This window comes from Pagrus major, chromosome 2, assembly GCF_040436345.1.
Source record: "Pagrus major chromosome 2, Pma_NU_1.0".
NCBI lineage: Eukaryota > Metazoa > Chordata > Actinopteri > Spariformes > Sparidae > Pagrus > Pagrus major.
Genome location: NC_133216.1, coordinates 12,006,882 through 12,022,909, shown reverse-complemented (window position 1 = coordinate 12,022,909; position 16,028 = coordinate 12,006,882). Strand labels below are relative to the sequence as shown.

At 40.8% G+C, this 16,028-nt stretch overlaps 1 protein-coding gene across 2 annotated transcripts in view; it reads right to left on the bottom strand.

The window, feature by feature from the left end:
- Nucleotides 1-16,028, bottom strand: part of plch1 (phospholipase C, eta 1) — a 63,777-nt gene that overhangs the window by 2,916 nt on the left and 44,833 nt on the right. For both annotated transcript variants that reach the window (XM_073489299.1, XM_073489306.1), the window contains exons 11-22: nucleotides 14,945-15,100; nucleotides 14,122-14,184; nucleotides 10,968-11,062; nucleotides 8,619-8,716; nucleotides 8,352-8,531; nucleotides 7,026-7,133; nucleotides 5,234-5,358; nucleotides 4,951-5,035; nucleotides 2,775-2,921; nucleotides 2,286-2,365; nucleotides 2,091-2,150; nucleotides 1,195-1,582 (exon numbers count right to left, since the gene is read on the bottom strand). In XM_073489299.1, coding sequence (XP_073345400.1) covers nucleotides 1,195-1,582; nucleotides 2,091-2,150; nucleotides 2,286-2,365; nucleotides 2,775-2,921; nucleotides 4,951-5,035; nucleotides 5,234-5,358; nucleotides 7,026-7,133; nucleotides 8,352-8,531; nucleotides 8,619-8,716; nucleotides 10,968-11,062; nucleotides 14,122-14,184; nucleotides 14,945-15,100 — 1,585 coding nt within the window. The remainder of the gene's footprint in view (nucleotides 1-1,194; nucleotides 1,583-2,090; nucleotides 2,151-2,285; nucleotides 2,366-2,774; nucleotides 2,922-4,950; nucleotides 5,036-5,233; nucleotides 5,359-7,025; nucleotides 7,134-8,351; nucleotides 8,532-8,618; nucleotides 8,717-10,967; nucleotides 11,063-14,121; nucleotides 14,185-14,944; nucleotides 15,101-16,028) is intronic.

Here is a 16,028-nt window from a genome sequence, read left to right as displayed (position 1 = left end):
CCAAAACAAGGCAGTAGCAATACACAGACAAATGGATCACCAAGTACAACTGTGAAGGGGAAGCTGGAAGATGAGGCTGTGGAAGTTTAAATAAAAGGAAGAATCCATGTACATCCGAATAGGAAAGAGATGGTCAAATGGGATCGGTTTGGTCACATGGGATCAAATGACACATCAATATATTTCTCAGACCACTTTGGAACAAAATACACTGGGTGGACGCAATACTGGTATGTTTTTGGACGATGCAACCTTCAGACAATAGGTATTTTAGATTACCTGCAGGAATATCCTAGTCAGTTCTCTACTATAAAGAAGCACAACAGATGAAGATGGGACAGAAAAGGCATGTTAAGGTATCATGGAGAGTAGGCTGTAGTCTGTCACTTTACATGGTTACTGTATATGAGCTTTAGACAATTGTAACAGTTTAAGTAAAACAAAGGAGAGAAATTGCAAACAACTTACATTAATCAATGTGCAAAGCAAGTCAATCCAAAATGCTGTTTTGAGACATGCCATCTCAAAGCATATTTTCGCCATTCAGTTTAAAGAAATTACTTGTAAAAAACAATAACTGTTCCCAAAGAGTGAACTTTGTAACTAATGCCTCAGATTGCTGTGACTTGGTTTGTGTAAGGACCCTGACACACCAGGTCAATGGTCTGTCGTCAGGCCGGCGGCCCAAGTTTTTGCAATATGTCTGCTAGTTGGCCCTTGTCTGCAGTTTTTCGACCAACTGACCATGTTGAATCTGTGTGGGAGCCTGTCAGTGAGAGAAATCACTCTGATTGGCTGTTCAGCTGAGCGAATCAGTGCAGAAGAAGAGAAATGGATAAAGAAAAGGAAAGCCCTTCGAGCCCCGTGCTGTAAAGTAGCCATAATTTCACCCATTTAATGCAGTTTCTCCTTATTTGTCGCCTTGTCCTCTTTGCTAGTGCCATTTGCAGTCTTTGCAGTGGGTTCAAATGCAGCTTTTCAGCCTTGACAAATGTGGCATTAGGTGGCGCAACAGTTGGCCTTCATCGCCGCTAGTTTGTTCGGTGTGTCTGGGCCCTTAGTGTTAAATACTGAATCACAAATCTTACAAATTCCTTATGCTAATTAAGGTATAATTTATGTAATTTATGTGTAATTTGAATCATTGCAAAATATATTAAATTCTTTGACTGAGATTAATTGAAAAATACCCACCAATGACAGTGTCTGCACCCATGTCATGCTGTTCCTTGTTTGTGGAGCAGAGGGACAGCTGCCCTTGCAGAAGCCTGTCTAGGGGCATAGAGATAGGTCTATGGGTGAGGGGGGCTCGAGGCTGAAGACGCTTCTCTACCCCTGCTTCCTTTCCTGACATGACCTCTCCTCCTGCTCCTGCACCTGAGGCATTCTTTTGGTCTGATATTGAAGCCACTGACTCTGAAAGGGCCATCTTGGTCTTCTTCCGTCCCTTTGCAGGGGCACTGGCTGTGCGCCGCAGGAGGTGATCACTGATGGAGCGTTTCCGAAGGCCACCAGAGTTTGTATCCACAGAGGACTTGGAAGAACGGTTAAACAAACCTCGGATACCTCGCAGCTGATTACCCTAAGGGCAGGAGGAATAGAATAGGAAGGAAATAAGAAGGGGAAAAAAGATATCAACATAGAGGAGAGGAGATGTGCTTCACATATTTTCAACCAAGGTGCAGTGACTTCTGATGTACACCAAACACAACTTTTTCACACAAGTGTTAATTTTAATGAAAACAATGAAACAATATGCCATGTACTGAACTTAGTTCACACCAGATGTAACAATGGCATGCTTTTATATGCATTACCTATAGATGGCACCCTTACTCCTTAAGTTATCACAACAAACAATATGCAGGAAGCCGTTGTGGATTATGCAGGCATGCTTACATTGCATATTATCCCATTTTTGTTGAAAATGAGACGACAACAGCTGAACAAAAATGACCTTAAGAGCAAACTGTATGACTCAGTAGTTAATGTCACACAAAAACAAGTCAATGAAGATACAGCTGAATACAGACTGTGCTTTTGCATCATGCATTACTGTTTCATGCAGCACCACACAGAGCCCAGGATACCTTGTTAGATCCTAGTAAGTGCATTATGGTAAAGCTGGGGTTCAGGACTAGAGGGCTCCACTAGAAAGACAAAGGATTGATTGCTTAAATAGACTGATGTGTCGAGAGAAACATGTTTTTCTTTTAACCTCATTTGACAAAAGTGGCTCACAGGGGGGGATGCTACATCAAACACTGGGACTGTACAGAACTTACCTTCCCATAGACATCATGCACTGACACATGCACAAAGATGGACGCCTCAGTCAGTCCCTCCAAGTAAACATGTCTATAACCTGTTGTTAGAGAGGAAGGGAGAAAGCATGTGAGCGAGAGAGTAAGTCAAAGATAACAGCTGTCATCAGACTAATGGTTGTGTAGTAGTTCCCCGAGGAGAGGGCATCAAGGGTTCAGGGACAACTCTGATGGACGTAGACATCAAAAATAACCCACCAAGGCACAAGTCCTTTACTTTACAAATCAAACAAATCATGGTTCACCAGACAGAAGATAATGTGCCCCATAGCTACAACATTGCCAGAGCCATAGGGGGAATTACATGTTGAGTTAGTCTGTCTATTTGTGAACTATAATGATTCTGACTCGCAGTGACAAACTGTGCCCCCTCTGAAGTTCATGCCACTCTCACGCAAAATGTTCATTTTGTCAAATTAAGCTGAAAGTACTGAGGAAGTCTGCACACACCAGGCATCAGGCTGCTGAAGGCGACTGTCCGTTGACCAATAAAGTCTCGTCCAATGGGGTCATGGTCCCAGACAAGGAAACGCACCAAAACCACTTCAGCCATGTGAAGTGTAAAGGACAGAGACTCTTCCCATACTGGATTAAAACCTGAAGAAAATACACACATGCATGCTCATTAAAACTAAAATCTGTTTCATCATTATCTCATTAAATAATATATACAAGACATCCAGAGAACTAGAAAAAATGGAGTTGGTTGTAATGATGTGTCAAATGAAGTATTTCATGGATCAATGCCCTGCACACTAATCTTATAACCATGTTGAGCTCCCAGGGCTTGATAACCTTTCCCAGAGGAGGCTTTTCCCCTCCCCCTGCCGGGTGTCCTCATCTGTGGAGACATGTTAGGGTCGACACCAGTTCACCCCTTCGTTATGCTTCCATTACACTTCTAATTAATTAATCTGACTTTTGAATCCTTGCAGTGCACCACAGCCCAATGTGCAGCATCTGTGGCTATGGCATCATTTCATCTCTGCTCTATTTATTTTAGAAATAAGTTCGCAAAGGCGAGATGACATCACACTGCTTTTGTTTGTGTGCCGTACATACAGAATGTTCTATTATATGCAAAACTTAATATGCATATCATATGCACTTGGGACTTTTCAGAGGATGAAAAAGGTAAAATACAATAGCAACAAAGACAGGTAAGTGAAACAGTATAAAAATAAGGCATTAGTCATACAAGTTTGCATTGTTGCAACACAACAATGAAAAGGTCATAGATAATATCAGTGCATTATAAAACTTCAAGAAATAAAAAAAAATTCACAGATATGGTCAACCCATTTATCTAGTCTTTGGTGTAGTCCTTGCAAAGTATCAGAGCCTTAGAAGGTGAGTTAGCTGGATATGTTTTATCTACATATTTCATCTACAAAGTGCCAACAAAGAGTAGCCACCTGAGGTCATGATCTATGCTAAGTGGGTTAAAGGTATAATATAGTTTGTTAATATTCAATAACATTTTTAATCAATAGGCCTTTTTTCACAGCAGATATTTTGACTTGTCGATAACAGGAAAAGCTTGGGTGTTACTCACAACATTAACAATGGCCTCAGTTCTATTCAGAGGCAGGTAACTCAAATACAGCCATGGTTATTTTTACACATTTCCAACTGTGGCAAAATGTCTCATGTGAAAAAGCTGATTTTGAAAATACAGTAACAGGCATTAAGTGTAAAGACAGTAAGATGGCATCTCTACTCACAGCTCCATTGTCAAAACTATGCAGGCCTGACTCATTCACACACCAACAGGAACTAGTCTGTTATCTACTTGAGGTAAAAAATTGCTGCAACTAGAAAGTCAAAAGGGGGGATGCTAAGATCAGATAATATAGCTTTTTCAAATTGATTTTTTGGCCACTTGGGGGCAGCAGAAACGACATGTAACTGTAAACACAACCTAACATACACCAATCAGCCAAAAGATTAAAACCACTGACAGGCAAACATAATGCGTTTTTGTAGTGTGACGGGGTGCATTGTCCTGCCACTGCCATGGCTGATCAGTGTATTATCAACCTTTATGATGAACTTTTCAGCAAACAGTTGCTTATTTATACAACCAGCAGTTCAGGGGGAACATCATTTAATGTATTTCTTGATTCAAGTCCAACATTCACTCTCTTTCAGCTTATTTTTTGTTCCATGCCAACTTCTGAGGGAAACCTCTGGCTCTTTAGCTGCTAAACGTTGTGTTATTTTCACCAGTTACGAGTCGTCAGCTGTGTCTGTCTCCCTGTTGGTACTGAGCAGGTAGTACACAGTGGATTTTTATGGCTTTTTTTGTTCACTGAAAACAGCTGCCAGCTGCAGCCAAAAATGAGGGTATTAAAACAGGGAGAGTGAATCAAAACAATAAAGCTGCAGGCTGGCTTAACAATGAGCTTGAACTCAACTGCAAAGCTCCAGAAAGCTGAGGGCAGCTGCATATTTGGGTGACTGTCACATTGTTTTCACAGTTTTATTTAGAAAAATTATTATAATATTTGATTAGAGCCTATTTAAGCAATTTTATGTTGCACAACATGAACTGTTAAAGCATTTGTCAGTGGTTCAGTGAGTGAACGGTATTATATTGTTCAAATTGATCTGTGTTTTCTCTAACCGTTGTCATCAACAACTCGTGTCTGTTCCTTGCAGCAATCAACTGGCAGACCAATGATCTCCACTTCGACGAATGGATCGATAATCTGATAAAGGAGAAAGGACAATAAAATTAATGTTTTGTTTCATGATGCTGAATATAGTTATGCTCAGAGCAAGCTGAAAATCTCTGAGTAGTTGAGTATAATAATGCATGTGTGTGTTTGTGTGTGTGTGTGAGACAGAGAAAGAAAGACAGATGGAGGACGTTGGCACACAGTGTATGTGTTTTGGTGCATTTGTACCTCTCCACGGTCGCCCAGCATGGAGTCTGGTGGTTTGGGCAACTGCTGTCCACTAATGATCTTGAGAATGAGCTGCTTCTTAGGGTAAGCTGGAAGCGGGTCATCACTGAATGGGTTGAAGGAGCCTGGAGGGAACGAAGGACAGCAGAGCAAGAACATTGATTTATGTCATGACTCAATTCTGAAATCCAATCCTCTCTGACTATTCTGCTCGTTTCGGTTTCCGAACATTCATATGCAAAATGTGCAAAGGTGAGAAATACAGACACACACACATTTCTGTACCTGATTGGATAATGTTGACATGTGTGGCTACAGTCACATATAGTGGTGAACACACATTTTTCATGCCCTTAATAAGCTAATGTACTCAGAAGGTCGGTGGTTTGCTCCCCAGCCACTGCAGTCTACATGTCAAAGTGTCCTTGGGCAGGACGCTGAAACCCAAATTGCTCCCAGTGGCTCTTCCAGCGGTGTGTGAGTGTGAGTATGAATGGTTATTGCTCCTGATGAGCCGGAGACACCTTGAATGGTAGCCTCTGCCACCAGTGTATGAATGTGTGTGTGAATGGGCGAATGATGAGTTATGTGGTAAATGTGCAGCAAGCTTGTGCTTTATCATATAGTTAACTCCTAAGTTGTATGAAATAATGGGGATGAGATCACCTCCATAACCTCATGTGGTGCAGAAACATACCTCACAACACAACACAAAAATTCTAAGAAGGATCCCAAAGATTCTGAAGAGAGCACATATGTCACACTGAATCAGCAGGAAAATGTATTTCCAATAAAAACAAGTCTGCTTCTTCTTGCGTTTGAGTATTTCACTAGCTGAACATTTCCTCTAGGTTCAAAGGAACAAGCAGAAACAAAATATACTGTATGCAATAGTGTGAAATTTTTTATTTAAATGTAAATTCAAGACTTGATGATATATAATAACAAATTATTACAGTTATCTTTAGCTGCAAAACAATATCACATTGTGCTTCCACCAGTGCTTCTCATATATGGTAATGTCAATGCCCAAATGCAACATTATCTGCTTTCTTAGTGTAAAGAGACAAATATAAATTTAAACTTCTCATTAGTGATGAATGATAAATTATGGGGGACGATACTGGTGAATTTCTGTTATCTGCTATTTTTTGGTATCAGTGAAATTCTAGCGGTTTAATGAAGCTAACAATACAAAACCAAATAGCTTTTAGTGACTGAACGAGTGCAGAAGTTACACACTCACATACAGTAGGTGGCAGCATGGTCTTCTTAAGTTGCATTTTGTTAATAAACACTGAGAGGAAGAAGAAAAAGAAGTGCAGCGCGCTGTTGTCGCGCTCATGACTTCGAAGAGTGGCACAAAGCCATGCAATGTAGACTAGAGCGCTGAACAGTATGAAATTAACCATCACTACATCACTGCTCACTACATCTGAAAATGTCTTGTCCTCAGGTGTGCATAAACTACAGGTTAAGAACTTCTTTTTGAAATACAAAAATGTGAAATTATCTGTTATCTTTTGTGTATCGGCCACAAGAAGCAGGTTATTATCGGTTATCAGCATTGGCCGTACCGTGCATCCCTACTTCCTGTAGCCCGTGCATGTAGCTCCACGATGAACAGTTCATCCAGTATGGTTCTAATCCTATTCTCTAAGACTTGCTATTCAATCCAATGGCAACAAATAAACACTGGTTTGCACATCAGCTTTTATGTGTATGAGCAAACACTGATTTGTTTTGTGTATTTGTGCTTGTTTGTGCACGTGCAGTCTGTGTGTTGCAGTACCTTTACACATGGGAGGAGGTTTGAGGACGTAGCCAATACCTCCATTCACCATGAACTTGGCTCTGTTGAGCTGCATCATCCTGCCCTCTGTCTGGTAATTCAGAGCGACTGAAAGAGATAAAAATCCACATGAGACATTCATTTTTCAAAATTATTATCCAAGTGTTGGTGTAGGATACGTAAACCATACCTCTCAATCTCCCTACTTTTAACTCTTTCTCCCCCTGTGCTCCCGATTGGTAATTTCTCCCCTTGATTTCACGGTGATACAAATTAAATGGGAATGTTTCAGTTTTCTTTCGGGTTGTGTGTGTACCTGGCAACCCAACCCAGAGGCGGAGGTGAGCATGAACAAACCAAATTTCACTCCACTTGGTGTGGTAACTTCCCTTTTTGTGACATAAATGTCAAAGTGGATTTTTTTTATCACTTTTTTGTACATTCATATGTTTTTTTAATTTATTTTATATGAGTTAGGACTGTAGGACTAATTAAAAATCACTTTACTGTCAAATCCTTGTATTTATTCTATTAATCTCTTTTAGGATTAGATGAGGGCTGCGGCGTTGAGGGTAAGCCATTTGTGGATACCTCTGAAAGCTCTTTTTTCACAGCCTGTTAAAATCACTGAGGAAGCTCAAGTCTGTGGCAAAAATCATGTGAGGAGACTGATTTGTCACTCTTGTGGCCATTATTTTCTACATTTAATCAAATGTTCCTCTCTTGATTGATTAATACAGTTATTATTCATTAAGCCTGTCTCTTTCCTTGAAACATATTAAACAAGCAAAAAGAAAACTGAAAGAAGAAGATCGAATCAGAGCTGCTGCAAAGATATTCTAGCTCAGAGTATGGTGTTTGTTTATCATTTTCTCTTTGTTTCTATTTTTGTTCACCTGAAAAGTTAATTTCTTAGAAGCCAATATTGTTCTCTGAGTTTAACAGAAAAAACACATAATTGGCAGGACGGGCAGGGATTCCTTGGATCTTGAATTTCCTGATGGCGCCTTGCACGGATATAAATATCACTTCCAACACTTCTTCATTAGCTTATCTGCTTTTTATTTATTCATAATTCTCCCTAATCCTCACACATTCTTGATCCAACTGTTGAAGACTCAGTTACACGCAACATGCTCATACATACAGTAAGCACACATAACCACAAGCAAACTACATTGACGTCATGTGTGTAAACAAACTGTGTGGTGTACAGGCCACAGAGGAAATCTGTTTGTGTGTCATGTGTCAATTAATGACAGGTATGTGGCCAGAGGGAAGGCACCGGTTCTTTTCATTAACAGAAAACCTCTAAAATGGTCTTACCCAACTGACAGCCCACGTTCCAGTAAAACTGGGGGTTGAAATTGGACGAGTCGATACGATAGGCCGAGGGATAAATCCGTGACAGTTGCCTCTGGTTAAAAGCCAGGAATTGTTCGGCTCTGTGATTGACCAGGGATTGGGCTCTGGTCTCGCTGAATGACAAGACGTCACCGGGAGTACCTGAAGAGAAACATGAGGTAAGAAAATGACCTCAGGGTATAAAGATCTTATTTGTGCCTATTTGTTGTATGAGTGCTGGTGCTTCACCTTCATTCAGACACTCCTGTGATGCAACAGAGTTGGTGAACACCACCAGATTGGACAGATCTCTGCTCAGCTTCATCGTCTTCCTCTTCCTTCCACCCCTAAAGAAAGATACCGAAGAAGTCAATTTCGAGAGAGGACAGAGGAGAGTGAGTGAGAAGACATGTACACACTCGTATAGTTGTTTAAGCATTTACAGCAGCCAGAGCATCGCAGGCAACAGAGTACTGTGCATCAGTGAAGCAGCTTGCAAACCACAGGAAAGAGCATCAAAGGCAAAAAGCTTAATGGGGACCAGAGCGCATGCAGTGCAGCCAGACACACATTCACACACATACAACTACACACACACGTGACACACGGTCATGCACACGCAGTCTTGCACAAAGACAGTAGTCAGTCACATAGCCACTCAGACAGATTCTTGCAGGGATCTATGTGACAGTTCCCGAGGACAGGCATATATGAATACGCAACCAGAGACAGAGACTGGGAGAACAAAGAGAGACAAAGGCCTCGTACACAGAGAGCGACTGAGGCAGAAAAACAAAGCTGAATTTCCATACTTCTTGCCCAATGCTCAGTCACAAAGAAAGAATGAGACAGAGGTGGACAAAGAATGCGTGATAGACACTCGGATATATTCATGCTGCAGACAAAAACAGACGCAATTAGATTCTCTGACTCATTAGTGGATCAGATCTGATTCTAACAATATTGTGAAATAGAGTGTTTTATGCGTCTTTTACTTCAACCACTAGTCACAGGAGACTAGCTTTAATGTAAAAAAAGTCTGTAAAAGTATAGTTAAAAAAAGAAAATATCAAAAAAAAAAGCTGAATTTTATCACATACAATAAACACTGCTTTGAGCCACTGGAGCTGCACGATGACACCATATGGGATGACTCAAGTCTTGGCCTCAATTTCATTCAACCCGGGTGTTCTGTCTCCGGTCTTTTGCACTTGTGAGTCAGTTCAGCAAACTTGCCACATTAAAAAAGATATTATGAAAAAATAAAAAAATCAGATCAGGAAGTTCAATAACATAAGTTATCATTCCTGCCGTCTTTCATTCACTGGATATTGAAGATGATGCATAAAATCAACAGGAATCAAAACCAATTTGTCTTCCCTTCATTTGCTGTCAGTAGCTGTGCTTACATGGACAAGACTTCATCAGTCATTCTGATGCTTGTAAAGATGTGCGTTACATGCTCCAAAGCATTTAATCAGAATATAGCTTTGTTTTTGTATATATGCAAATTGGTTCTGCCCACTGTGAAATGTTTAATCTCCCAGAAATATAGCAGAAGAACAACAACAACAACCACAACAACAACAACAACAACAACAACAACAAGATTGTTAACCTTAACACTCTGTCTCAGTCGGAACACCTTTGCCATCTTGACTTTTAGCCTTGTAAGAAATGGCTCCTAAAACTACTCCAACGGTTTTTGATTCAGAAAATGGTTCGGTGGATTCTGGTTTTAGTCATCTTTTCAAACACTTGGTCGAACAACTTGTTTCCAGCCTGTCCTTCCATCCTTCCTTTTGAGCTTTGAGACGTTCAACAGTCATTAAATCTTTTAAGACCTCCAAAAAAAACGGATTATCGATTATTTTTGCTCTGATTGGGCTGTAATTCTGTTTGTTTTTTTGATTTCCTGTTTTATTTTGTAGTTATATCCTCTTGTGTCTTGTCACTTTCTACTTCCTGCTCACCTGTGTTCCCAGTGTATGTGTCCCTCCTGTGTTCCTGTGCTTTTCCCCGGCCTGATTTTCCCCCTCACACCTGTCTCACATCAGCCTCGTCAGCACTGCCCTGTTCCCAGTGTCTCTCCACCTGCACCGCATCCCCTCGTTAGTTTAGTTTGTATCTAAGCCTGCGTTGTTCCCTCAGTCTTTGTTGGTTTGTCTGTTATCGTCCTTGCATCAGTCCTGTGTCTCCTGTGCCAGTACACCGGCCCTCGTGTGTTCCCTGTGTTCCTGAGTTGTTCCCTGTGGTTTTCTGGTTGTCCTATGTTTCTGTATTACTCTTGTGTTTTCCTTTGCCTGTCTTTTTATTATTCACACTTTTGGATTTTCAGCTCATTAAAGCTCACTTTTTGTCATACTACCTGCCCTCCTCTGTTTCTGAGTCCATGTAAACGCAGATATTGGTAGCTCTGGGCTTTAAGTCCATAATTTTTTCCTTTAGACAATCATAAATGATTAATGAAGAAGCTTTAGTGTTTTGTAGGATGCGATTGATGCACTGGATTGTTCCATGCCTCCAGCAGTCAGCAGCTATCAAACCTCACGATCATCAGGGATTGTCAGTGGTGTGGTGAAGCAGGTCAAAGGTCACCTGTTGAACTGCCCTCCGGCCTCCCTCGCAGAGTTCTCCTGACTGTCCTCCTCCTTGTCCACACTTTGGCATGACAGCCTGGATTTGGAGTGCCTCTGGACAGACACACACCATGAATACATAAACAAACAGTTACATCACGATGAAGGTTTGAGCTTAAAAACCAGAAAAGTGGTGCCTATATTCTTATGTTCAGTTGAAATCCTGATAAATGTGTTCAATACACTTCATACATGATACCGCCCACACACGACCTCTCGGTAGAAGAGTTCTTCAGTGGGAGAGGGCTGTTGATAATATCTCTTGCAAATTGTATGTGTTCCTGTGAGATTCATTGAGAGTGCTGTTATTGTAGCAGCAGTTTGAGTGTTTGTGCATGTTGGTGGGTGTTCTAGGTGTAACGTATGTAATTATAGCGAGCGTGCATTTGGTGAAGTGTGCGCTTTTTTCTGAGAGAAGGAACATCTCTATTAGGGCTAAAGTGGAGTTGAGAAGAGGATGAGGGTCGCAGTAATTACAGGGTTTAGGCCGCTTGCCAACAGATTACATGCACCCATGCATGCGCACATATATACACACACGTGGGAGGATGTATAATATGCATAGAGGGAGGCATAAAAAGAATGAAGAGGAGATGTGAGTGGGTAAACAGAGGAGGGCAGAGAGGAAAAGAAGCAAGTGGATAGAGGAAGAAATAACCAGGCTGTGAAATGTGGAGAAAATGTGACAAAAACAACCACAGACACACACGTTGAAGGCCAAACCTATAACATACTGTAAAATGAGCAGCCTACACCAAGAGCAGCTGTCTGAATTACAAACATACACCTTAAAGCGGATCCAAAGACAGTACTTGCATTAGATTTGCATGTTTCAAAGATATGCCAAAAGCATGCATTCACTGCATTGATCTGCAGCGTGGTACTGAGAGATAAGTGTGGCGGTTTTAATTATGATCCTGCTACCTACAACAGGCTCAAGATAAGGGTGCCTCATATATGCATTTTCTGTGTGCAACTTTAAAGATAACAATGTGAGGATCCACACTGAAGAAAGAGAGAGCCGTCTGTAAACAGTGTAAACAACATTAAAGGTGCAATATGTAGTTTTGGGGAAGATTTTAATCAGGAGAGAAATATCTTCATTGACTGAATTTTATGCCTAAACAAATAAATAAACAAACTGAATAAACAAACTGACCTTAAAGGACAAGTTCATACTGTTTTACTTTGTTTATATTTGGTGGACCCTGCCACCTATCTAGCTTCAAACAGTGTTCTGGGGACCTTATTTTCCTCTGAGAGGAAAAAAAGTTATGGAAAAAAATAAAATGTCTGAGTTTGTATTATTACCTCATTAATATTGTAATTTTTTGAATTATCAATCGTAAAGAAGACAATAGTAAAGACAATACGAACCTCAGAGTCCCCATCACCCCCAAAGACCATTTGGTAGTCTTTGTCTTAGGAAAAATGCCATTTTTTATGTGTAATTTGCAACCTATTATTATGTTAAAAGAGTGTTTAATAAGTTGTTTAAATAACCAAGACTGAGTTACACAGAGTAGACCATCTAAAAAGTGTTCCCTAAATACCGTCAAATTACCAAATACCTACATAAAAGAGGTTGGCGTCAGTTGGAAACCAATATTATAAGCAGTTGTGCAACATTATTTGGTAGAAAATGCCTCCTAAAATCAAGCTAATTGATGGCCATGTAAATTCAGATGGATTCTGATTGGTTGCTAATGTTACTTGTTCATCAAATCTCTCTGAAAGTGATCCCAATCATATAGTTCCCTGCTGTCACTTTTGTTAAAGTTGTAGTGTGGATGCCACCATCCACTTGAGAAAGTTAGAAAGATTTTTAAAACAATATATTTAAAGTTATTGTTATAGATGTCATTCTTGGTGTGGACAGCCCTTTAATGTTTAGACAATATGATCAGTGGCAAGTTCGATGGGAACTCCTCGCAAGAGTTTTCAATATGTCAAGAAGGATTAGCACTGCTTGTAATAAAATAATGCAACAGTACAAACACAGTCCATTCAATGTTTTACCTCATTGTGGACCAGATCATTTTGGATCTACCAGTGTTTTCTTTGCATGGAGAAGTTCTTCTCAGCCTAACTTCTTACTGTTCTATCCAAGAGCTCTGACACACCAAGTCAAATACTGGCCACCAGATAATATTGGAAAGTCTTAGCCAGCCTTTGTATTTTGTGGTGTTTCCAGCACCATTGGCTCTAGTCAGCTCTTACAGCTCTTCAGCTGATTGGCCATGCTCGATCAGCAGCCAAGGCCATCATGAGGCTGCAGTCAGACATACGCGAGTGCAGGCAAAAGTGAAAAAATCGCCTGCCAGGGCTACATGTGGGCAGTGCTGGATTTGAGAGACATGGAACTCAGTGTGCTGATTTGTGGTCTGTTTGTGGGGTCAAGCACACACACGTCATTGCTATTTGTCTTCACAACCGGATGCAAATGTTTGGCTTATTTTTTTTGCAATTGTTCATTTTTTGTATGTGTGACCGAAGCCTGAGAGAGTTCTGTCTAAAATCTGTGATTTTACTCATTTAGTCAACTTGGATTGTCTTTTTTTTTCAGGTAAAGGGCAGTGTTGTTGCCTGTTTGATGTGTCAAATAGGGCCAATACAAAGTTGGATAATGTCTAATAGTTTTATAGTTTATATCTGTCTAGTAAATTTGAAATGATCTTTTGAAACATTGCAAAAAAGAAAATGCCAATTAGGCGCATTCCCATCAACTGGTTAGGAGTCCAACTTAGTTTCGTAGGAAGAAGGCAGTTAGCTACATCATGCATGGCTGTAATAAACAGAGTAGAAGAAGTAAAGGTCACAAACTGGAAACAACCAGTTGTTTGTCATCCGCCAATAAACAAACAAGAAGAAGAACAAGAAGAAGAAGAAGACGACACAAAAATGGTCGCCACTTAAAAAATACATCAGTGGAAAGACAACGACTGTCTGAAGAAGAGAACTAGCCTACCTGAAGTTCTGTGACACTTGTGGTATGAAGTTGGAAAAGTATGTCATTACCAGCTATCTTGGAGCCGAACTTACCTGAATTTGCCATTTCAGACCTCAGAAATAGATCAAGAATCAAGCAAAAAAAAGAGCCCCCTGCTCCTCACCTTCTGTTTGAGCGTCGTGATGAAGGATCTGCTCTGGGATTTCTTCAAAACCCCTTTGGAGTTCTAGAGACAAGGAGAACACATTCAGAGATTCTTTATATGCGTTTGCGAGTGCCTGTTTACATTCACATGTGTGGAGCGTTTGATGTGAATCTAATAACAACCACATTAGCACCCAGTGAGTCACTTAAACCCTAAAGCTCAGAAACTGGAGGGGCTGCAATAGACATCAGCCAATAAAGCAAAGCACAGCTGAAGCAGAGAGTGGGTGAGGAATAAAAAAAAAAAATGAGGAAAATTACTAGTGAGGAAGACGAGAGAGAGAAAAAATAAAAAGCTTTATAGACAGTGAGGTGAAGGGGATCACCAACAAAGCGGCAGCAGAATAAAGAGAATAGGAAACCCCGATGCACAACACCCACCACATAAAATGGCTGTCAGGAAAATGAAGCGTCTATAAATAGCACGAGAGACAAGCTGGGAAATTAAATATTAAGTAACACTGCAGACTTTTAGTTTCTCATCACTTTCAGTCTGTTTTCGACATGCTATGGATGAAAAACTAATATAGCTGTCAGAACATATCTGTCCCTTCAGAGTGGACCGAGGAGCTGCTGCTTGACTGACCACTTTAATGTATTCAGTGGGTGTGTTTGACCTCTGAGCGGTGCAGGAACTACTCCTTTATTTTCTCCAATTCCCTCCGTGACTAATGCCATGGCCTAGTTTTATCCCCCCCCTCTCTTCTCTTCCTCTTCCTCTTCTGTTGACAAGTATTACTCTGCTTGATATGCAGCGCTGCACATCGCTTTGGGTGTGGTACCTGTCGCAGGTTTTTCTGAAGGCCCTGGTGCGTAGCCCGGAGCAGAGCTCGTATGCTGAAACTGTCGGTGTCTTCCTTGTCGCCGATCCGAGACTCCTTCAGAAGAGAGTCCAGTTTCTTTCTGATGTGAGACTCCACCTGGTGATGACCGTTGCCCTGTGTGAGGGAGGAGGAGGGTTATTAAGACAAAGGAGGAGACAGAGAGGCAAGGAAGCGGGAGACACGAGAAGGTCATTTCAATAAAGGTGCAAGGACACATTAATGGACAGGAGATGATGAAGAGTAGTGCTGTCTTGAGATTCAAGGATTCGCACTGAAACCAGGCCCAATCAACGGCAGAGTCGCAGCACCACAGTTAGACCACCAGTTTTACAGAACCAGAACCATGTCTTTGAAAAGTAACTACAGCCGCAGTTCTGAACTGCAGATGTAGACATACAGATGTGCGCCATCTAAAGGCAAGGAAAATAAAAGCTTCAATTTTGAATCCTGTGCCACCTGCAGGCATGAAGTGTTACAACTTTAATGTTATTTTATGCGGGGGGAGAGTGTGTTTAATGCTTAAAATTGAATATTTTAAACCTGCAAAAGAGTTTATTTTCTGCTTAATTCTGTCACATATCCCCATACCTAAACAACTGAATAGGTCAATTGCCATTGACTCCCAAAACAACATACAGTATATCTCTGTTCCTTAAACAAAATTGAAACAAAAAAACCATTGCAGCGCTGAATCGCCAAAATACCTCCAACTAGGTCTTTCCCGTTGATTGTCAACCTGGTGTGTAGGGGCGTTTACCCAACCATCCACCTCATCCTCTTACCTATTCGGACATTGTCACTCTTAAAATTAATTGACCTGACTTCTTCCTTTGTCACAATAATTACTATGGCCACAAGAGGTCGCCACCGAACAAGAAACATGCATTTGCTTGCACATGATGTGGACGGGCTGTAATTTTGTAAAGAGTGCAGAGTTTTTTACGTGAACAAAAAGCTTAATGTCGTGTTTAGGGGGGAAAAAAGACTAATAAATGCTTTACAAACATCTTGTTGATGCAGCATTGTACTTCTGTTGGACTAT